The 24,547-nt window shown below is 40.5% G+C and overlaps 1 protein-coding gene across 1 annotated transcript in view; it reads left to right on the forward strand.

Annotated features, from left to right (window-relative positions):
* Positions 1-2,616: 2,616 nt before the first annotated feature.
* The window catches only part of pla2r1 (phospholipase A2 receptor 1), a 33,437-nt gene continuing 11,506 nt past the window's right edge, over positions 2,617-24,547 (forward strand). The window contains exons 1-18 of the mRNA XM_061740996.1: positions 2,617-3,078; positions 6,854-7,234; positions 7,380-7,553; positions 7,816-7,980; positions 10,800-10,913; positions 11,123-11,272; positions 12,467-12,661; positions 12,767-12,930; positions 13,907-14,017; positions 17,999-18,111; positions 18,209-18,378; positions 18,478-18,686; positions 19,246-19,391; positions 20,464-20,548; positions 20,640-20,775; positions 20,870-20,905; positions 22,600-22,760; positions 23,524-23,588. Of these exons, the coding sequence (XP_061596980.1) occupies positions 2,934-3,078; positions 6,854-7,234; positions 7,380-7,553; positions 7,816-7,980; positions 10,800-10,913; positions 11,123-11,272; positions 12,467-12,661; positions 12,767-12,930; positions 13,907-14,017; positions 17,999-18,111; positions 18,209-18,378; positions 18,478-18,686; positions 19,246-19,391; positions 20,464-20,548; positions 20,640-20,775; positions 20,870-20,905; positions 22,600-22,760; positions 23,524-23,588 (2,720 nt within the window). The 5' untranslated portion in view covers positions 2,617-2,933. The remainder of the gene's footprint in view (positions 3,079-6,853; positions 7,235-7,379; positions 7,554-7,815; positions 7,981-10,799; positions 10,914-11,122; positions 11,273-12,466; positions 12,662-12,766; positions 12,931-13,906; positions 14,018-17,998; positions 18,112-18,208; positions 18,379-18,477; positions 18,687-19,245; positions 19,392-20,463; positions 20,549-20,639; positions 20,776-20,869; positions 20,906-22,599; positions 22,761-23,523; positions 23,589-24,547) is intronic.

Genomic DNA, 24,547 nt, shown 5'->3' on the forward strand with positions numbered 1-24,547 from the left:
ACACCTATTTTACATCGGTGACAGCCCAAAACCTTGCAGTGTGGAGGCACATTTAGGGCTATGTTCCTAATCGCGTACTTACAATTGCTGTTTTGGGTGCAATCAGTGTGTTCACATTTAATATTCTGTCTTCGTGAAGTGCACTGCAATTACCCGGATGGTTCCGTAAAAATGTTGAGAAAATTAAGTGTGGAACGCTGGAGACCTACAGACTCCACCGTCGGCATCATGTTGACTCATCAGAAGCTGCATGACACGTTTGCTGTTTTTTATTAAAACGACCACATTAGTCAGTTTTCTGCACCTTTAACAGAGCAACTTTAATCAGTTATGGAGAAAAAGGAGACATTACATTCATAACAAAGGAAACTGCGTTAATTTTGTTTGATATTTAAAATAGATGAAAAGGAAAATGTTGGCTGTAACATGGCAGTAACTTGGGGAAAGCACCCGAAGAAGAAAGATTATGATCATCATTTTCTGGTAAGAACACAACCATACTTATACATTGGGACAGTATTCTCTACATGCCAGTCAATAGTGTATGCTGTGTTTGAGTCTATTCATGAAAGTATGCTATTGGGAAGACAGTGTTTGAGTCACACATAATGGTCGAGTACAGACAGGTCACCACTCACAGTTTGCTGATTTGCTCACAAGCAGACTGCAGACTTGGCAACTTGCAGGCTTACAATCCTGTACTGTGAAAGCAGCCTAATGGTTAGATGTCTCTGAATGTTTCAGGAATGTTTTCTGAGGAAACCTTTACATACAGTAGCCTTAGCAGGGCCCAGATTTGTAATACCCGAGTCCAGGACTCTGGCTTGAGTACTGTGGATGAGTTGAGCTTGACTTAGAATTGAGCACGATGACTCAGACTTGGACTTGAACTCATGATTTAGCACCATTTGGACTCATAAATGAGAGAAGTCCTCAGGTTGTTATTGTTTTATTTAACCTAATTTGACAGTGATGTGGCTTAGTTACATCAATATCAATAATAATTTTGTGCCGGATGTACATTTCCACATGCCATCACTTACTGTCATATGTATGCCACATGTAGGAACAAATGAATGGTGCTGGAGAAACTCTCCCTAGCTGTCTCTGTTTTCCTCTGGATGATTTCTTGTGCAGCAGTAAAAGTGCACAGCTACGTTCCATCTGAAAAATAACCACGGAGGAGATGATGTCAATTTCCAACTTTGTCACCCAGAATTCTCCCAGAGATGAGTGCTACGATGATGTCTTTGTTGAGTTTATAGTAGGGGCAGAGAGGTAGAGGAAACTCTCTCTGGAGAGGGCTTGACTGATGAACTACAGTTGATACTCACTTGTGTTGTCGTTTTTCACAGGCTGCAACTGTACAGAGCTAGAGCTGGATTTTAACTCCACAACGTTAGTCGACACAGTTTGTCCATAGGATCCATTGTCAAGTGGTGCAGCTGGGCTTTCAGTTAAATTGTTGATTTGTGATGGAGATGTTATCAATATCACTGCCAGTTACTTTGTACAATTAAATAAATAACATTAAAAAAGTGTAAACATGAAATCAGAAAAGTGTACATTTTATGAGTGTATGCATGAATGTAAGATGCTTCAAATGAATTTTAAGAACTATGCTTGTGTTTAAAATGCTGATAACTGTGCCATTAGGTTTAGGCTCAACTCAGATGAACTGTTAACTTGACTTGCTCTCTGGTTTCTTTCTGATAATAACTAGGTCTTAACTAGGGGTGGGCAAAAATATTGATACGGCAATATATCGCGATACATAGTCTCCCGATAAGATATCGATATTCAATGTATGTATCGCGATATATTGCCGTATCAATATTTTTGCCCACCCCTAGCTGCACTTTATTTTGTGATTTCAGTGTGGGTGAGACACTGCATTTTATTTTTGTCATTTTAAGTCAGGGGCAAGTAGCTGTACTGTATTTTTGTGATTTCAATTTCAGTGTGGGTGAGACACTGCATTTTATTTTTAGTATTTTGTATCTAACAATAATGCACACACTGCACTTTTCATTGTGTTTCAGTGTGTTTTTTCATGCAAATATGTTGCATAATTAAAATGGAAAGTTTGAATTACATTGTTTTGACTCAGTCTGTCCAATGCATTATCACTATCATCTGATGTACATATATACAACTTGGATTTTAAGATGTGTAATGCATTTTTAAATTTTTCGGTGAACTATGTAGAATATCGCGATATATCGGGATATATTGCATAATCGGGATATCGCAATTTGTATCGTATCGTGGCTCAAGTATTGTGATGCGTATCGTATCGTTAGGTCCTTCCCAATACCCACCCCTAGTCTTAACTCAGGCTTTGAGCACAGGGACAGGAGACTGCTCTCAAGTTTGGTGACTGAACCAACAGGCAGAAACTAATGGGGAGTTCTGGGAACCATAACAAAAAGTTCCCAGGAGGTTATATGTAAACGAGAGCATTGGTTCAAGAGTGGCTCTCCTTAGTCAGGAATGGTTTGGTTTCTTTTAAGTATAGGAACTTTATTTGACCAAGACCCTTGCAGATAGTATGGAGGGTAGATGTTCCCCTTAAGGTTCCCTCAATGTTTGCAAGAAATTAAGAGGATCTTCAGTGCAAATTTAGGGAATGTTTTCCTTTCTTCCCCGTGCATTTGTTTGTTGGATCCCTCCGGTGTGAGTCTAACCTAGGTTCTGGCTCTCTCCCAGTGGAAACAGCGCGGAGCGGCAGGAATGCGGCTCTCGCAGCGGACAGCAGCAGCTCCTCCGTCAGACGTGACGTCGCCGGTTCCCCGCTGAAAAACTAACCCGACCAAACTTTTTTCTATGAGAAAAAAAAAGACAACGAGCCCAAAATATGCTCTCTTTTTGACGGGGGAGCCTCGGAATGACCGGACTCTGCTTGCTCCTCGACGCTCCATCCCGCTGTGGACATGTTGAAGTCCTGCCGTCCCGACGCTGCAGCCGCGGCCGCGGCGCTGGTTTTTTGTGTAACTGTGTTGCTGGCGAAAAGCTGCGTGTGTGTCACCGAGGAGGACGATGAAGTCCTGGAAAAGAAGCAGCTCGGGGAGTTTTACAGTAAGTTATGAGTCGACTGGCTGCGGATATCTGTTAATTCAATTCAATTCCATTCACTTTTATTTATATAGCGTCTATTACAACAGAAGTTGTCTCTATAGGCGCTTTCCAGAGACCCAGATGATGTTAGAATTAAAATGAAATCCTGGACCTTTTGGTTGGAGGCTTTGCTGTGCTGTCACACATATACAATTATATAAGTGCTCTTTATATTAGCCTGTGTAGGAGAGAGGGAGACTGATGTTCACGCTTGTGAAGCCTGAATTAAGGTTCCGCGTTAAATCGACGCAGAGCCTACGGCGTAGGGTACGCGGCGACGCCCACAGTACGGTGTAACCTCTGCGTTGGTGTAACGTGGAACCATAAATCAGCCTTGAGGAGTCTTGCGGGGAAACAAAACTACTTTGAAGTCTGAGCGCTTCCTGTTGCGGCCCCTGGATCAGCGCAACAGTAGGCTCACATTACCGACAGAGGGCTTTGTTTGGTTGTGGTTTGGTGTCTATAACAGGACAAAGCCTAAGAAGATGAAAAACAAAGTTTCAATGCTGATTTTTGAAACCGCACTGTAAAGTCTCTTAAACTGATTATATTAATGAAACTCATTCATAGTCCACATGCTATTGTGAAAGGGTATACAGTACTAATGCCTAGGGTTGCCACCTTTCAGAAATAGAAATAAGGGACACCCGATTTCAGCAGCGCAGGAGCCAAAAAAAAGCCCCAAAACTTCTAAATTGCATAAAAAAGTGTTTACTTTATATGAAAAAACAAAATGCTTTGATTTAAAGTTTAAAGTGCTTTAATAGCATTGAACTTGCATGACTGTACAGACAGCCAACAATACTAGTAACTGAAATATCCTCCTATTCTATGTATGTCCACATCAGCCAGGATGTAGAATATAGATACAGGTGAAGAATATGGTGTAAAAGTTAAATTATTTAAATAATTCAACTTGAATATGGTGTAAAAGTTAATTTATTTCAATCATTCAACTAGAAAATAGTGTAAAAGTTAATTTATTTCAATAATTCAACTAGAATATGGTGTAAAAGTTAATTTATTTCAATCATTCAACTAGAAAATAGTGTAAAAGTTAATTTATTTCAATAATTCAACTAGAATATGGTGTAAAAGTTAATTTATTTCAATAATTCAAATAGAATATGGTGTAAAAGTTAACTTATTTCAATAATTCAACTATAATATACAGAGCGCAGCAGGTCCTGTTGTCCCGCCACAAAGATTTTGCTGGCCTTAATGTTTCCTGTGTTTTATTTTGTTCATTATTGCTAAATTTAGTGTTGATGTGTGTGTGACAGACTTGTCTATGGGGCGTTAATGAAAATACAGGACAAATCGCGTCCCGTATTAGTTCAATACGGGACAAAACATTTTTTTCTCAAATAAAGGACAATTCTGTATTTTACGGGACGGGTGGCAACCCTACTAATGCCTGAAGTCTGAAGCCCATGAACATCACCAGATTCACCAAGCTTCCTCCCTGGAGGCGCTTTGCCATGCCTTCACTGCAAACTTCTTCAGCTGTTGTTGTTTTTGGCCCCCTCGGCACGTTTTTGCCTTCAGTCTTGTCCTCAGCAACTGCTAATTGGGGTTGAGATCAGTCAGGAGAAATGGCCACTGAAGAATATTCAGTTTCTTTCCTTTTAAAATGCTTTGAGCTACTTTCAAAGTATGATTACGGTGATTATCCATCGGCACTGTGAAGCATTGTTCTGTTACTTTTAGACTGGACTGAATGTGAGCAGAGATCATGGTCCTTCACATCTCAGAGTTAATCTTGCTGCTTCTGTTATCAATAGAACACAAGTGAGTCGGTTTCATCAGCAGCCATACATGCCCATCCCACAACACTGCCTCCACCATGTTTAATACAGTATGTGAAGTTTAATATGCCTTTCCTGTTGTTGAATATTACCAGTGGTTTGCACCTTGTTGTAAATCATCTGTATTCACATTGATTGAGATCATGTGGTATGCTACTAGTGCTAGGCAGTTGATTGAAAATGCATTGAAACCAACATTCAGAATTTGTCACCAACATCTTCTTTGCCTCATCATTTATTTCCGGTATTTTCTTTAATTTTGTTCATAATTTCTCCGCTGTGTTTGTTCTTGTACTTTTTCCCTTAAAAACCTGCTACTGGGGGTGTAGTCACACGACCATCTCCTCCACAAAATAATTCTGGACCAAGCTGTGTATATATACACACGCATGTATATGTATATACACATGTATACATAGTCAAATCTGTTGAAAGTACAGAGAAAAGGTCAGTGAAAGAATGCAATCTTACATTGCAATCTCTTAACTAAAGTAATTTGGTCTTCTGGTAGCAGGTCAGTCAAAAGGTTTATTTCTGGATGAGGAGGAACTCACCGTGAAAACGCTAAGATCAAACAGGAACAAATTGAAAAGTTCTATCATTTGAAAAGGAAAAAAAGATTTCATCATCAGAGGTTTTCATGGTCTATATTTACAAAAGTATTTTAAAAATCCTTATAAATTTGTATTTATGTGGGATAAAAAGTAAGACCAGTAACTGCATTGAAAGCAGACACATTTATGTCCAGGAAACTGCTTCACTTCATTAACTTTTCTGAAAACAGCGAACAGAAATTCAAGGTCTAAATAAGATCCAGAAACTTGTCTGGGCCTGAGCTCTCTTGAGATGGAGTGAGGTGATGTGGAAAACTGTCCGACCAGTAGGAATGAAGTTATTTTTGGAATCATAGATGTTAGGTGTGGGACAGAGAGGAGCGCACCATGTCATCAGCAGACGGCTTATTATCCAGCATCCATGGCAGGGGTGCATTAGTGAACGTGGCATTAGTGACTTCCACTACTGCAAAGTGACCATTTATACCAAATGTTTTAAACAAATTTTGGTGGGACATATTTTACGGTGCCTCCCTGATGCCTTGCTCATTTTGAGAAAACAAAACCAAACCACATCTGCATGTATGACAACAACGTAGCTCTATAATGAAAGCGTTCAAGGGCTAAACTGCCCTGCTTGCAGTTTCATGCTGTCACCCACTGAAAACATTTTTGAAAGAAAAATGAGGGCCCCAAACTGATGAGTGCCAGAAGTTTTTTTTTCTTATAAATCAAACCAGAATGGATATTTTTATGATTATGTTTGAACAATATTGTTAAAAGAAGACGTGGTGGTAAATATGTTTCTGTAGCGAGCACCATATTCAAAATGAGCATGTTTTTCATTTTAAATTAAAGTGTTTCAGTCTTTCGTTTGTCAGAACACACACACACCCTCTCCTGCTGGATGTCCACATCTTTTTCAGACAATCTTTGTAACAGCTTGAAATGATTTCAAGCAGGTTAATTATTTAATGAGGACAAGTAACACACGGTTTTGTTTTACCGATCTATTATCCAGACATGACAACGAGAGACAGAGTTTCTCCAGATTTTTTTCATCACTGAGCTGAAAGGAGCATTCATACTCTCTTTTCTTACAGTTTTCAGTTCAACACATTCTTTCACTCATTTCCAAGTCTTCTTGAGAATTCATTATAGTTGAAGAATGCTCAGGTTTAGTGAAAAACCATCATCAGTAAATGGAAAATTGACGTAAATTTGCAGTAAATGAGTCTGTCCTCTTGTCATGATCAATTTGTTCTCTAACTGTTGCAGATATTTATATCACTCCCTCATGTCTGTCCTGATTCCTCTAGTCCTCCATGTCTGCATCTCTGATCTTCTCCTTCTCTTTCATCCGTTTCTCGCCAGGGAAGGGTGTTTTTATCCTGGAGAGCGTGCCGCTGAAACGCTGCATCACGGTGGATCGCTCCAACCTGGTGCTGGAGGACTGCAAGCGCCCTACGCGCCGCATGTTGTGGAAGTGGGTCTCTCATCACCGCCTCTTCAACTTGGGCACCAGCATGTGCCTGGGCCTCAACATTTCAGACACGACGCAGCCTCTCAGCATGTTCGAGTGTGACATGACCCACACCATGCTGTGGTGGCGTTGCCGTGGAAACATGCTGTACGGGGCTTCCCAGTGGAAGGTGACTGTAGCTGGACGTTTGGTGGTGGTTAAGAAAAATATTTTCCATGAATGGAAAAGGTACAACACTCCTCAGGAAGGTCCCTGCTCATATCCATATGAAGGTGAACGCCTAATTTAATTTAATTTTTTAATCCACATTTTCACTGAGCAGTATGGAACAATTTGTGTTAGTGCAGTGTGTTGAAACCATCACAAAGCTTTCAATAGTTTTCAGGTTGAATCATGGTGTGTGTGCTTCACTTGCAGATACCCACACATTGTTAGGAAACGCACACGGTATGCCCTGTGCTTTCCCCTTTAATTACAACAACAAATGGTATGCAGAGTGTACAACTGAGGGGCGCGAGGACCATCTCCACTGGTGCTCTACCACCCCTCGCTATGACATTGCTGAAAGATGGGGATTCTGCCCCGTCAAAGGTAAAACTGATGAATATCAGAGTAAAAAAAGAATTACGACTAAACACACTGTCTGTCATGTGCGGACACCACCTGTTTGAGCCTCTTATGACTTCAGCAGTCCATACAGAGACCTGAGGAGGCCTGTGCTCATGTCAAACAATGAGTAATGCTCTCTTACCTCTGTCTTTATCAGTTTAACCCGTTCTTCTGCAGAGAAGCAGATGGGGATTGAAAATAGGTTGTAGCTTAAAGAGTTGTTAACTCATTTGTTTCCTCTTAGACTCCAGTTGTGAGCACTTCTGGGAATCAAACCAGGAGCTGCAGGCTTGCTACCAGTTCAACCTGTACACCATCATTACTTGGAGTCAGGCGCTGTCAACCTGCCAGGCCCAAGGTGGAAACCTGCTCAGCATCACCAGCCTGGCAGAGTACAGGTACATCAGAGGTAGGTATCTGACAAAAAACACAAACAGGGGTTACATTTACTCTGGGGCTGTGGCCAGACACATATCCTTTGTCATGATGGGACACTGACCTTTATATGCCTTCAACTGCACACACTTTAATAGTTTTCTGAGTTTGAAAGGAAGGCAGAGCAACAGCTTTCCATTACTGCTGGCAAATGCGATGCGCTTGGCCCGCTCTCTTTAACTCTGGCTCTGTTTAAGCACCATAGTCTCACAGAATAAAACCGTAACAAAAACCACAGGAACAAGACCTTATTTCCTGTTTGATTGCCAGCAGTCATGCTCTAAAGCAGATGACTTGACGGAGCAAATCAGCGTCCTCTGTGACTTTTCTTTAACTTACACCGAAGAGACAGAGAGACGACGGAGTGACAGATGGAGGAGAAAGTAGGGAGGCAAAATGTTGTTTTTGTATCAATACAAACTGCTACAGGCAATATAACAAGAATGACACAATAGTAATCACTTCAAGAAAACTCTTATTTAATGTTTGTTTATTACACATTTTTCAACTCTTATTTTCACAGATAATCAAAAGTTTACATTTTTTCTATTTCAATTTTGAAGTCCCAACGCTAAATGTGGAGATGAGCAAAGAAAAGTGAAAGAAATAGATTTAATTCAGTCAGTTCTGGCAGTGAAGACTTCAAATGCATTCTTAAAGGGGACCTATTATGAAAAACACGTTTTCTCTTGCTTTAACATATATAAAGTGAAGGAGGAAGGAAGGAGGAAAGCAGGAGAAGGAGGAAAGCAACCAAATTCTGCAGTGTCTGTACAGCTGCCAGGATGAGCCGTCCAATGTGATGTGGCTTCTACGAGCCGTTCAGATTCTGCTCCCTCTTGTTACGTAACGAAAATGCGATTTACATAGTTTGGCCTCCGATGCGTGAAACCACGCACACAACTAACTCCGCTGGCCGGAGCTTCCACCATTGTTTCGTAGCGGTGTATCGCGTCATTCAGGCAGCCAATCAGCACAGAGCCTCATTATCATAGCCCCGCCCACTCAGAATCCTGCATAGATAATGAGGTTAGAGAATGGGATGCTGCAGACATGGCTCAGAGGCTGAATTTCTAATTTATTTAGCAAAAACTTGTTTTTAAGACATTCAAGGCCTGTTTAATAGTTCCCCTTTAATTTTAAAACACTTTTTAGTTTTAGTGTCGGAGTTCTGATCCAATGAATCCCTATTTATTAGGCCCGTACATGACCTAACCTCCTGAATCTGAGTCTACAGGTGAAAGCTGTGAAAGAGTTGGGGTTTTGAGAGTGGCACCTGGCTTAGGCGGGACATCCGGAACCACGGAAGAGATTAGTACCTCTTGCTCTTGAAATAAAGCTATGAGTGAGATGGAATAATAGGAATAAACTATGCAGAGCAGTGAAAGCAAGAATAACATACTGTTCAAGATGCCTACCTGAACTAGCTCCCAGGATGCACCTCCTTTCTTCATAATGTTGGACATGTACTAAAGCTATTTGTGTCTTGTGTAACATGTTTAATTTTCAAGATTGTGAGGAAGTGACTATTTCAGGCTTACGGAGCTCTGGAAAGTCATTGAGTATTTTGCAAAACTGTATGTTTTTCTAATGTAGGATCAGTTTCAGCTTTATTTAGCTATTAAAAAACTTTCTGTCTAGATTTCTTTCATATTATTAATCCTTCCTTTAGTGGCAAAACAAGCCTAGTTATAAGTTACACTGGTAAACTAAAAAATGCATGTACAGAAAATATTTATTGCAGTTTAACCCCTGAATTCAGGTAGCATAAGTCACCCATACTGCATCTACACCACATACAGTCTGAACACAAGAACCAGGCTCAACCGGAGGGCTGGAGTGAAACTATCTGATTTGCTGCCTATTTTTTAGGTTATTTGATACACTTCTCTATAACGCTGTATTCATTTGATCACTGTCTTGTGAAATTATTTTAAAATACCCATTTTGACGTGTAAGACCAATCAGCAGTTTACCACCTACCTATTTTTTTTTCCAACAATATATTTATTTATTTCAAAACATAAAAGTACATACACACTATATAACCCATGGGACTCAAAACATCTGCCCCAAACTGTGCAGAACCCATGCCCTCAATTCACAACCAAATCGTGACAACAAAACAACAAATAATACAAATAATAAATATGAATACCTAACGAAAGACAGGAATTCAATACGTAATGAAATAATTATACATTGCTTGAGTAAGTGAAATATATAGCAATAAAGTAGTTAGTAAAATAAAAAAAATAAAAAAAAGGGAAAATGGGGAGAGTAGAAATAAAACCAATCATACACTTCTCATACAAGTTTGCACTGCACATAAATTGACAACAATCACTCAACACAAGACAGTAAACCTTTTTGAAGCTGCAGAGGGTTATTCATGGATCATCCCCAGGTGTTTCCACCAAACCAGACAAGTCTTTATTAGAAAGAAAGTTTTTAAATGGGCCCCAGATGTTATTAAAGACATATTGCTTACCCTTGATCGTATACGTGATCTTTTCTAAGGGCAGAGTTGCCGTTAGTTCAGAAAGCCATTTACCTTTTCTTGGTCTATCCACCTCTTTCCAAGCCAATGCAATGACTCTCTTGGCCAACAGCAAGCCTATATCTAAAAATAGTTGGTGTTTCTTTCTTATGTTACAATTAGCTGAGTAAATACCCAATAGGAATAATTTTGGCTCTAAATGCAAACGTATCTCACCACCTACCTATTTTAACTTGGCACCAGGTGAGTTTGTTTATGACTTCAACGTCATTCCTTTTTGTAATCTGGACTAGATCGGTTGGCAAGTGTCGGAGCGATGGTGTGGATCGGGCTGAACCATCTAAAGGACGGGCACGGTTGGCAGTGGTCTGACGGAGCGCCTCTGTCACTGGTGAATTTCACCACAGGTACAGATCCCCGAAAAGCCCCCAGCCTCAGCTCTGCAGCTGTGAATAGAGTTTACTATTTGACTATTTCACAGGTTTTCAGTCTTTTTTTCTTTAGTGATACCTTCACTTTATCGTATATGCATGTGGAGGCTGTAGCAAAGGGAACCCAGATGTTTAGGGCATGTGGTACACTATAAAATGTTGTTCCATCACTGTGATCCCATCAGCTCTGCCTGCCAGCCCGCTACAGGACAACAGGCAGTGTGGAGTTTACAACTCGGCCTACGACAGCCACTGGCAGAGCCTCTCCTGCGAGTCTGCGCTGCCTTACATCTGCAAGAAGACACCCAACAACACCCGGAAAGCTGAGTCGCTAGGTGAGGACATATGCACACCTTTCATATGCAGGCTGATTCCTACTGTATGTTCTTCAGGTGATATTTTGCACTCTGTTGGAAGGTATGAACTTTGAGGCCCTGTTTACACGGGGCAAAAACGGAGGCGTTTTCATGCGTTTTGGCCGTTCGTTTACACAAAAACGGAGGTCAAAGCCCCCAAAAACGATCATTTCTGAAAACTCCGGCCAAAGTAGAGATTTTCAAAAACTCTGTTTTCACGTTTGCGTCTAAACAGACAAAACGGAGGAAAACGGAGATTTACGTCACATTATGCGACAGAAACGTCACCAGCAGCGTCATGAGTGCGACCTGTGTTTACAATTAGTTTGGCCACCGTCAATATTTTCTTTTATTTTACCTGTTTTAAATTCTCTCAGACTCTCGTTCCGTCTTGGAAGTAAAGCCTGAATTATGGTCCCGCGTTAAATCGAGGCAGAGCCTACGGCGTAGGGTACGCGGCGATGCGCGCCGTACGGTGTGCGTCTCCGCGTACCCTACGCCGTAGGCTCTGCGTCGATTTAATGCGGAACCATAAATCAGCCTTAACTGGAAGTTACACGTGTCATTTGTTGATGTTTTTTCCAGGATTCTCATTGGCTGGCATGACGTTAACAGCGTTTTCATGCGAGTCCGTGTAAACGAGGATATTTTTGAAAACGGAGAGGGGAAAATATCAGTTTTTGTAAATACCCGGCTACATGTAAACGTGGTCTGAGCCTGAGGCAGGAATCAGATGTTAGCATTTCAGTCTTCCCTGATCTTACTTTTCATACACTTTGAATGGAGCGAGATCTTGCAATGCCAAATCCAACTCTGGGTCTGTTGCTTTGCTTTGTTTGTGTAGCTTGCTGTGAAAATTTGAGAATAGTTCAGTATTCCAAGTGTCGGTCAGTATGGTTTTAAATTTTCAAGCCACTGACTAAAGCGGTAACACATATTGTGAGTCCTGGCTAAGTGCAAAATGTACAAGAAGTATTTTTTTAGGTCTTGTAGCTGTTGGCTTCACCAGCTGCTCTGCACCTGTGTAGTGAACTGTTGACCTTTTTCTGTGCTGCACTGTAGGCACCTAGACCAAAACAATGTCTGCTGTCAGCTTGTTTTATTCTGGTATGCTTTGTTCTGATTAGTTGCCTCGCTTCATTCCTTTTATTCTCCTTGTTCTTCTTTTTGCAGAGAACTGGCAATACATCCGTACAGAGTGTGCTGACGGCTGGTGGCCTCATAATGGCTTCTGCTACCGTGTGCTGCCAGAAGCAGAAGCTGGAAGCTGGGAGACGTCTTCCCAGGCCTGTGGCTCTCAGGGGGCAAATCTCACCAGCCTCCACTCTTTGTCAGAGGTGGAAGTGCTGCTCATCCTCCTGGCTAACTGTGAGGATTATCGTACAACACTCGATAAGACAGGAGGCTGTGTAGATAATAGATAGTGTTTTGCTAGTCTTTGCGTGTGCTATAGTGTGCTCTCATGTGCCACAGTTACTGGAGAGGATACGGCGGTCTGGATTGGTCTTTGGAAAAGGGCGTTGTCCCCGGCTGTAGAGTGGTCAGATGGTTCACCAGTAACTCTTACTCTCTGGCACCAGTATCATCCTATCCACAACCTGACGGACGCAACGCTCTGCACCAAAGTGGACAGGAAGGTGTGACATCTTCTCCTAAACTCTTAATTATGCTTTTAGAGCTGCAACTACAGATATTTAACAATTACTGTTCATACTTAGATGCTATCCTGCTTCAGTACATCGTGATACAAGTAGCTGTGTCATCAACAGAGTTGTCCAGACCTTGATGACAAGCTAATGAGGACAGTTAATTAGAATCAGGTGTGTTGAAGCCGGGACACATCTAAAACATGCAGGACAGTGGCACTCGGGAACCAGGGTTTCCTACTCCTGGTATAGAACATAATACAATATTTAATAATAATAATATATGCTGTTTCTTCTGCTCAGTCTCCTAACTGTCTGGGCTATTAAAAGAAAATCAAAATATGCCCAGTTTGATTTTTAAGATTAGAGTTGTCATATGATGCTCATTCTTAGCTATTTCATTTTAATCTTTGGAGACTGTAGAGTAGCTCTGCACCCAACATAACTCCAAAAGGAGCCGTGATTATTCAATCTGACAAAGACTGGGAAGAGAGACGCGTCTGGAAAAACTTAGTTTTCCACAAGTGTCAATTAGCATTAGGCCAGTTAAGGGTCTTAAAGTGTTTTCTGATTGATCAAATTCCTGTGGGAATGACCCACACTGCCTAAGGCTTTGCAGACTTAGGAAATCCTGTTTCTTGTAGGTTTCATCAGCAGACTTTGTTGTTACATATGTACACATCCTTTTTTAGGTCCCATTTATGTGTAAGATGATCATTTGAATGCATCTTTAAAGCTACTATTCTTTTTTATGCCCTTGGGCTTTTTATGTTCCACATTTTCAAACACAAAGAGACACTACATTTTATTGAAGCTGTTGAATACATTTTTACTTCTTTTTTGGGGAGAAAGTGGGGCTGTTAAATTATCAGCAAATATCTTTGATAAATTGTTTCACACCAGCCAGGTGATTAAAAGACTGTGTCCCCATGAGGCTGTGTTAGTAAAATGCTGACCTCTGTCACAGGAAGGTACCTGGCTGCTGGCGTCATGTAACGAGCGGCTGCCTGCGGTGTGCAGAAGAGAAAGCCAGAAGCCAATTCAGGAACCTGGACCCTGGGATGAAGGATGTCCTGTGGTAGGAGCATGAACAAGTACACACATACATCTGCATCAGCACCACTCACCTGTTGAAGTGTCTTTCAGCAAATCATTGATGATCTTAATAAAAGCCAAGAAATTTGAGTTAGAGTGAGTTAGATTACACACATTTTTATCAGAAGCTGCAGCGTCTCTACCAACTGTAGTTAAAAAGAATAAATGATGACTACGATAAACTCAAGATGTTTGATTTCAACTAAATTATTCTGTCAGTAATAGTTTCAGCCTCTGGCATAAGACACAATGAATTACACTTCTGTCGGGGCACATTGGTATAACAAGATGTGTCGTACCATCCCCACTCAACGCAGTATTGTCAGTGTCTTTTGTCAACACAGCAGAGCCGTTCGCTCCCATGTGGTAAAATAAGTTATTGCTACATAGAATGGCTTTAATGACAGTGTTTTCTTTAGTATCGTCTCTTATGCGGCCAAAGTCAGGATTTAATAACTCTGCAGCTGCCTACATGTGCAGGAGGAAAGTCATTATAAAGGCGATCTGTAACAGTTTTTCCAACCAAACATGCAACGCTGGATTCAGACAAGGCATATTGGGTGAGCATGAATAGTCATGGATCCACACTGCTCTCTGTGGACGGAGATCTTTTACAATACACAGTTGATACACTAGTGTATATGTAGGTATGTTTTGATTTCAAAATGGATTTCACTAGAGAGGGCGAGGTGTGGTCCTAGGAAGGACTGGAGACCTCCATGGGGTAGACCCCGCCTTTGCCCCTAATTACAGCGGAGATAGGCTCCGTCTTCCTGATCCTAAATAGGGTGAAGAGGTTATAGAAAACAGATGGACAGAAGGATGTTAGTGAGGTGGATTTGCTGCTGTGTTACAATACCACTAAAGAGATCCAGACTTGCACCAGACGGAGTCACACGCCTGCTGCAGTTCAACTTCAGAGCGAGATTTCCTCTTCAGAAGCACAATGAGCTGATTCACTCCCCTGCTGACGTGTTGTCTGGCTTCTTTCTGCTCTGTGACTCTCTTTGCAAGTGCCCTGAGTCATCAGGCTACTTCATACCCTGGAACATGAGGCCAAAAAGTAAATTAAATAAACTGAGAGCACAATATCAACTAACATGCTTGAGCAGTGTCTGGTGATTCTTGCTGGATTTATAGCAAACAAAGTTATGCTTCCACTTCAGCGTGTAAGTGGTCTGTTTCAGACCAGATAATCACTTTTTTAAAGTGAGTCCATCAGCAGCAATAAAGACATTTAAATTTCAGTCTTACGTAAACTCTCTGAATGTTCTCTTCATGCAGATGTGCATGTGGGTGTCTGGGCCTCAACAGGAGCCTCGGGGGGCAAATTAAAGGCAGAAATTAACACCACTTGTTTAAACACTCTCTTCACGCCATGCTTTTACACGTGTGAGACTTGCTTCGAAATTCAACAAAACAGAATAAGACCCTTTCTTTTTTGGCGGGTTTAAAATTTCAGTTGTCATATTCACACAAAACCTTCAATCTGGACCTGATACTTTGAAGATACTTCAGTATGAGATATCCAAACATTTATTTAGCTGAGTGAGAATTATCGAATGCAGCGTTCAGTAGGCAGTTTTCTGCTTTCTTCATTTTACAGGAGAAATAACGTAAATGTGAATGTATAAATGCAAGATTTTTCACCTACAAGTTAGAAACAATTTTAATTCAGATTATAAACTTGGATTTAAAAAGGCTGTGCATTGCCAAAACAGGGTCAAGTGGAGGGAGATGTTTAATGCTATAAGCATCACAAAATCAAATTACATTTTTCTGACAAATATTCAGAACGTCTCCTCAAACTGCATAAGCTTCACTTTTTTGATATCGATCAGAAAGAAAAGATTTGTTTCTTTAAATGCTTGTGTTGGGCATCAACATGTCCTGAAAGCAGGGTCTGGATGACGTGGTACTGGTTTGGGTGTCTAAACATGTCAAAATGTCCTGTTCAATCAGCAAATGTAGTAAATACATTATCTTTAGGTCTTCACAGTCACATTTGCCCCTCTAGACTTTAGAAATATTAATGAAAACTCGTCGTTTTCAGCCAGTAGTTTCCAGCTCAGAGGCTGTTATTTCCTGTATCAAAAGAAATTGAGAAAATGGTAACTTACAGGCAGAGGAAGAATGTTTCTTGACATCAGCAACCCATCAACTGGTAGCAGTCAACCCAGCAGTCAATATCCTGTGACTCAGACTGCACAAAACCAAAAAATATTGATGCAAGTTATTGTCGTTTTAGGACAAACAGCGCCACTTAAAATGCTTTGGTGGGTAAGTGACTGCGGCGCACAAGGAACGGATGAAACCCGTGGCAGCTATTTAACAGACAAGTCTTTGAATCTCTTAAAACTGACTGAAGTGGTATTGGGTTCATAGATTGTAATAATCAGCTCTATTAGCTCCAATGATTTTGTTAATAGATGATCACATAATGTTTTTTCAATTCCATTAAATTCAACTTTATTTATATTTCATTTATTACAACATAAGTTGTCTCTAGGTGCTTTCCAGAGACCCAGAAGATGACCCCGAGCAATTATTACATAAACATAAACAAAGGCAGGTAAAAACTCCCCTAGTGGGACAAAAATTTAAGCCAAACAGTGGCAAGGAAAAACTCCCCTTTAGGAGGGAAGAAACGTTGAGCAGGACCAGGCTCATAAGGGGGGACCCTCCTGCCGAAGGCCAGCTGGACAGAGCAGGAAAAGAGAAAACAGACGGAGAGAACGAAGAACAGAGAAAAGAGAGACACAGAAACAATGGCCAGTTAGTGTACTACAGGGGCGACTATAAAAGCAGATGTAGACAGCAGACACTGAGGCGGTCAGAGGGTCAGTCTGCAGGTCAGGATGTCAGCAGCCATCCACCAGCCTTTCTCTACTGAACATTCTGTGGAAATAAAAAAGAAAGAAAATTATTGATCCGGACTGTGTGGTGTTGTGGTTTCTACATCACAGTAAACTAAGAAGGCTCCCAGGTATCAGCCGGACCCTTTCTCTGAAGCACGTACGTCCTCCCTGCACTTGTGCTAATTTAGGTTCCTCGCTTATTCTAAAAATGTGCATTTTTTTAATTTTTTTAGGTTGATTGGTTATACTAAATGTACCATGCTTTGTTATTTGTCTGCTTGTCTTGTTTGTCTCTGCGTGGCCCTGTAATACAACAAGTTCAAAGTTTTACTCAGCCTCTGGCCTAGTTCACTTATCCTACAGTAAGTTGAAATAGACTCACCCATCACCCCGTGACCATGAACAGTAGGAAGAGGGTCTATAACGGAGAAAGCGGGTGGTAACACTTTGTTTAATCAACTTCGGTCTTGAAATGTTTGTGTAATTGTTGTTCCTCATTTAGTAAGTTTGTATTGTCCATTACCTACTGGTACTGTTGTTCTTACCATTACTGACGTGTATGTATGTACTATATGTCCATGTCCATTATGTCCATTACCTTTTGGTATTGTTACTCTTACCATTGCTGGTATTTATTATAAATATATCTTAACGGTTTATTATAAATATAAGTTAACGGTTAACTATAAATATTACTATATACATTGTTCCTGGATTTGCACGCATTGTGGCCATGAAATGCATCTGCATTTCGTTTATAATTTCATATAGGTCTTTTTTTTTTATTTTTTTTGGTTCAAATGTTGAGACAGGAGGAAGCCTTAAAAAGAAAAAATCTGTCAAGTTGTTAATGAGAAACAGGGGTGGGATTAAATAAGTTTTCTTCTTCCCACTCCCTTTCGAGTGTTGACGAATTAATTTGTATATTGAACCTGCACCTGATAAACCTGATAAAAGGTATTTGTTTAATTTTATGTTGCACGCAGGTCATTTATGTTATGTTCATTGCTCGAAATAAATATGAATTGATTGAATTGATTGATAACATAAATGAATATTGAACATTGTAATTTTACTTGTATTTATAATTGTTTTACTTCTTTTAGGGGTGGAAGCGACATGGCCATTCCTGCTACACAGTGACTAGTCATGAACAGAGCCATGAAGATGCATGGATGGGGTATTACTGCAAGGCCCCTCTGCTTACTGTGGAAAACAGGTCCTTTATAGAGCAAATTATTAATTGTCTTAACAGAAAATGTAAATTAATTAGTTTGTCTAAACTTATCAGACTGTTTTCTCATGTGTGCTGGCAGGTTTGAGCAGATATTTATCAACAGTTTGCTGAGTGCGAGTGGAGCCAACAGTAGCACGTATTACTGGATTGGGGTCACGGACCAGGACAGGGAGGGGGAATACACCTGGCTTTCCCAAAATGGCTCCGCTCAAACTCTCACCTTCACAAACTGGAACAAACACCAGCCAGGTGACAAGTTATTTGATGATAATTCCTTGCTAATCATAAATAGAGTGTGGTTTGGTTAATCTGACAGTGGATCTCCCGTCATCTTCATCTGTTCTTCAGTCAGCGCAGGTGGATGTGTTGCCATGTCAGGTGGACCTGCTCTGGGTCGCTGGGAGGTGAAAGACTGCAAGTCACACAAGGCCATGTCAGTGTGCGAGCAGAGCATCGACAGCTACCACAACGTTCAGCTTCCCGAGCACCACATCGACGCCTACACCGCATGTCCCCCGGGCTGGGGCTCACAATCCGGGTTGCTTCCCTGTTATAAGGTAGTGCTAGTCCTATCTCACATCTCTGACCCTTTAATGCTTTCTGTCTCAACTTAATCCAAAAGGTTTTATACTTCATTTATTTTTATTTTTGCAAATGAAATGAGAGAAATTGCCCCAAATAAAACCAACTCAGACCTACGGACATTATTGCAGAGATTTTGCTTCCCAGAACTGTCTGGAGTAAAACATATCTTTATGATCAAACCAGCGATCTTATTCTCAGTTCAGTGAGTTTAGTATGTGAATAGTTTCCTCTTGGTTTTGTCAAAAGTCCAATGTATCAAAGTGACTCAGTTTACCACCTGAGATTACTAGTCTAGGACAAGCACAAAAGATGTCCTTATCCTTAGGTTTATGCTTATCCTTAAGCATCCATTTGATGTCAGGGTGGGATGGTATTAAGAAAAAATAAAGTGCACTCAAAACCTGCTCTATAGTGCCAACGGAAATGACATATTGTTGAAACTTCCAGAGCAAGTCCCTATATAAAAAGAATGTTGAATGTTACTCATTTCTGCAATTCCAGCCCAGCTGACCTGAAATGTTGCTCTTCTAGGTGTTTCATGATGAGAAAGTCCTGATGAAGCGCTCCTGGGTGGAGGCAGACTTCTTCTGCCAGGCCCTTGGGGCTCAGCTGGCCAGTTTCCAGCACTATGAGGATCAGGTGTTTGTCAAGCACCTCCTCAATACCATGTTTGCAGGGTTGGTACAGCCCTCTGGGGCCCATCAATGCAGGAATGTTGGAAGAACAGTTATTGTGATTTTGTTTTCTCTCCTATGCAAAGTGCAGGGAATGCAAAATAAGGTGTGTTTTGCCCACAGCAAATTGTTTTTCTGCAGGGAAAAGCAACTCGGTCATGCAAATGTTACAGATTAGTATTATTGGCTATAGAGTATCATTACTGTATCATTACTGAAAATCAAGTTTGTAGCACTTTTCAAACAAATCAAAGGCATTATTATGAGCTTATCAAGCAAGTGAAGGGCAGGTTTTAGGCTTTAGTGACATCTGCTGGTAAAGTTGTTTAATGCAGCTTATGAAATACCCACTGCTGTTTCACCCTACTCTAAAGTAAGAGAAGTAAATTATTTGATTAGACAAGTTTCTCTAGAGGTTGCAGTGCATTGCGATTGATCCCTGAAGGTAAAGTAACTCATCTGCTTTGAAATCAACGTATAGAAAGCCAGAGGGCTTTTTTGTGCCTCAGATTGTGTACAGTATGATGAGAGCAGCTGTTAATTATAGTCTGAATACAAAACAATTGCACGACGAACAGTGGAGGAGTATGTTTTCGTTTGGTGGTTTTACAAAAAGTCAAGCAGCTGCATTTCTTTCTAGTGCAGTCATCTAAGCGTGAGTAGATGAAGGCATGTGGAACAAGTTCTGCATTTTTAAAGCTTAAGACTTCTTATATGTTAAATATCTGATGAGATTTTTTTTTAAATAAGGACAAATTTACAAATATGATTTTCAAAATTTTGTTTCAGGATATAATTTTATCTCACTGTGTAGTGTTTCTTGGTCATTAAAGACTTGATTAAAATGAGGAAAAAGGGATAAGTGCTGTCAATGAAATTATATAAAAACAGATTTTGTTATCTAAAACGCTGAAAGCATCAAATTTCATGTATTCCCTTCTAAATATCTGAAAATTTCTTTTTCACAGAGTTTTGACGAGGAAAATTAATCATTCATATATGAATGATCTTTCTCAGATAAACTTATCTTGCAGGGTGTTTCTTTTTCTGCTCCCGTTTTTTGTGTTATATTTAGAACAGAGGTCCGCTGGTTCTGGGTGGGTTTAAATAAGAGAGACCCTGAACGTGTTGGAGACTGGGAGTGGTCTGACGGTTCTGCTGTAAGTACACAGAGATACTCACTAAAGTGTGCTAATAGTGGGACACTCAGAACACGAAAATCATTCCAGCTTTATCTCCACGTTTGCACAGGTGGTGACATCTTTCATTGAAGATAAGAATGATGAGGATGACAGGAGGGACTGTGCTGTGTACAGTGCCATGACCAATGCTCTCACGCCACAGCCCTGTGACACCAAACATGAGTGGATCTGCAAACTGTCCATCGGTAAATGCTTACACACCGCTACTCTCCACACAGTCAAACTGTACATTCTCGCATAAGCCCTCCCTTATTTACCTAACTCTGTTTTATATTGCAGGTGATGAACTGAAAAAGCCCTACTGGTACACTGAGCGTAAGTGAAATTCCTTTTTTGACAAACCTCACTGCAGTTGTTACTATGCTGTTTTCCCTGCACAAAACAGAAACGTATCACCTCTGAGCTCAAAGGCTTTCTAATGGCTTTCTGATCAAAAACTTGTACAAATAGACGGAAAAGCTTTAGGACTGTGGTATGAATATTAAAATTGAAGTACCAAAGTACTGTACCAAAGCCACTCTATGTAGCAATACTACTACTGACCACAAGGGGTCATATAGAGCTGCTGTGTTGACAAAAGAGCCACTGATATTACTGTTGCAGTGAGTGAGGATGGTCTTGCATGTCTTATGGAACCACTTTGTGGCACTAGAGGTGCATTAGTCGTGTTTTAGGCTGGTGGTCATACTGTGGGATTGCTGCAGTCTTAAATGATCCATGCTAGCCAGCCTGTACGACTTGGATGTGCTTAATCTCGGGTAAGCTGTCCAGAACGGTGTTGACGATGACTCCCTCTTGTGTTGTGGGTTATGGTCTGATGTGCCGGGATGTAGGTTGTGTCATCATCATTGTGCCAGGCGCTGACAAATGAATGTCCTTCTGATCTGCTGCCCCCTTGTGGTCAGGAGTTACAGTGCTACCTAGAGTGGCTTTAACATTTCAGCATGCAGCTATTGAAAACCAGTGGGTGTTGTAGTACAGGAGCAAAATGTCAGTCCAACAGACTTCATCAAAAAGCAAACATTGGCTTTAAGCATCTTGCAGGGAGTTGTATCATCAAAATGTTTAAATAGACAGCAACAGGACTGTTTTCTTGTTTGTTCTGCATGCAACGCCTCTTCAGTTGTTCAGAAGAAAAAGAGTTTTTCGAAGCCTCTTGTGCCTCAGTTGCAGGATTTGTTGAATTTTCTGGTGTGTGTAGCAAAATCATCTACAAATACGGCAGAGTCACACCATTGTAGGTAGCCAGTGTTTCCAACAACAGAGATACATATCCTCTGTGATAATAATGAAACACCAGCAGTAGCCCTACAAGGGAGAAAAGGAAGGCAAATGGCAGCAAGGAAAAGCAAGGCGTGAGGAGATGAATAATGTGATTGAACTGTGAAAAATTCTGGAAGATCCTTGTATGCCTACTCTTTCAAAACCTTTATATACTGTTTAATCAGTTGTACATTTTGTAAAATAACACCTAGATCACCTGAAAACTGGATTTATTACAGTTTGAATCAGGTCTAAACCTTTGAAATTCAGTAAAAGCACAATAAGAAACCTTTAAAGATCAATGTAACCTGAGTGACTGAGAATCTTCCCAGAAATGTCTCGATCTCTTAAAAACCAGCACAATGTGCTATGGTGTATTCCTCTTAGTCAAAGGGGTCAGCACTGAGCTTTGCTGATTACATGATGAATATTTTTCGCCTGATCACAATGAACCTTTGCATAGTTCTAGATGCAGAAGCGTAACATTGACTGTCTGCTGAAGACCAATGAAACACACTGACTTCACATAAATGTTGCTGTGGTTCCATATTTCTGTTTCTGATTTATTACGTTTATCTGAAGCATCATCTGAGCATCATCTGAGTCAATGAAATGCATTTTCTCACAAAAGTACGGCAGTATCGGATGTGAAATAGCCGCTCATCAGAAATTAGAGCTGCGCATTAACTCTTCACTGCCACTTTATATCTTGAAAGCATGTCCTCCTTCCATAATTGTCACCACAGAGAGCGAGGCCTGGGTGTTTTACCGCGGGGCTGAGTACTTGCTGGCCAATCAGCCCTTCGACTGGCCCTCTGTCTCTCTGGCCTGCCAGATGATGGGAGCCCAGCTGCTGTCCATTCACTCCAAGGAGGAGCTGCAGTTCATCAAGGACCATATGCGGCGGGTTTGTTACTACTCTTAAGTATCAGCAGATGCCGCATGTAAAGACTTGCAGAATGCTGTCTACAGTATGATCAATTTAAGGTTGAAACATAACTCACTGTGGTAAATTGCACAAAACAAGCTCTGTAAGCAATAGGCTCCAAATTACGGTAATTACAGTATTATCTTTGGTGAATCCCACCATGTTATCGCTCATTACAGGTATAAATGTAAATTTGACTTTTAATCTTTGTTTATATTCCCATTATGTAATAGCAGTGACCAAAGTGATTGCAGGAATGGGTTGTTTTTGCTTTCATTGAGTACAACTACACGCAAGAGTACACAGCCAAAGAAATCTTCTTAATCACAAGCGTCAATCTTCACAAATCGTCTTTTATATCCATTCTTAGATCTCTCAGTGGAAAACCTACAAGTATGAACACAATGGCCCTCTCACTTCTCATAGAAACTCAAGTGTTTGCAGACACACGTCTACAAGCTAAAATGCACCTCAAACATGGACTCTTAAATGCTCGAGTGCCCTCCCACAGAGGCAGAAAGAAAGAGGCTGTCTGTTGGGAGCGGCCTTTTGGATCACACCAAAGAAGGGTCTTGCAGTGTCGAGGATTGTGAAGGGATAATGGGAACAAAAGCAGGACTATGAAAGAAGCAAAGTAAAAGCAAGAAAAGACATCTGAAAGGGAGGTCTTGTTTGCAAAGGGGGCGAGTGAAAGTACTTTATTTTTTTTTAAATCCCTGTTCCATTCACTGTGTGTTTTTAGCATCCTTTGGGCCCGACTGACTTGTGGATTGGCCTGTCCTTTGGACAGCCTGGAGAGGAGTTCAGGTGTGTAAGTGCTTTGGAAACTAGATTAGATTTAGTCAATGTAAATTTATTTCAGCACAGTGTCGATACACTATATCTATGTTTTTACAATTTTAACCAGTCCACAAAAGCAGTTTGTGACTAGTATTTCACAAAAGGGTGTGTAACATGTTCGATAAAGCACATACAGTATATTCAACTAATTAACAGACATTTTTAACAAAGAAATGATGTGCCTACGGGCAATGTGGAGAAATGAGGTCAAACATGAGGTCAGCTGACTATGTGACCAGACTGTATGGCCAGGTTTTTTCATCAGTAGTTTTTTTTTTCCCCTGAATGCCACAAACATCCTCCAGGATGACTATGACAGGATTCATCAGGCTCTTATTGTTTTCCTGGAAGAATGATGCATCAATTTCCCACATGGATTGGTCAATACAGGGTCCAGACTTTAACCTCTCTACTCAAAAAATACTTTGTATAGACTTTGTATTCCAACTCACAAACATTTTCTCTCTATATATACATATATATATACATATATATATACATATATATATATATATATATATATATATATATATATATATATATATATATATATATATATATATATATATATATATATATATACATATATAGAAACAGAGTTGTCCCGTATACCGTATTTTCGCGACCATAAGGCGCAACTTTTTTTTTTTTTTTTTTTTTTTTTTTTAAATGTGCCGGGCGCCTTAAGAAACGGTGCGCCGTGTCTATTACCTGAATTACGGTAATGTAAGGCCGGCCACCATGAGAACGGTAAAAAGAGAAGGGGGCGGGTGAAGCCCCCGTGAGTTGCGACGTGAATGAGACTCCACTGAGCTGTTTAATGCGAAACAGAAGATGAAGACTTTTAAGGATTTGCTTGATGTGTAAAGTGAAATGAAATACAATCAAACTAAGTTTTGCTCCGCTCTATTTAAATAAGCACACTT

Source organism: Cololabis saira, chromosome 2 (genome assembly GCF_033807715.1).
Source record: "Cololabis saira isolate AMF1-May2022 chromosome 2, fColSai1.1, whole genome shotgun sequence".
Classification (NCBI taxonomy): domain Eukaryota; kingdom Metazoa; phylum Chordata; class Actinopteri; order Beloniformes; family Belonidae; genus Cololabis; species Cololabis saira.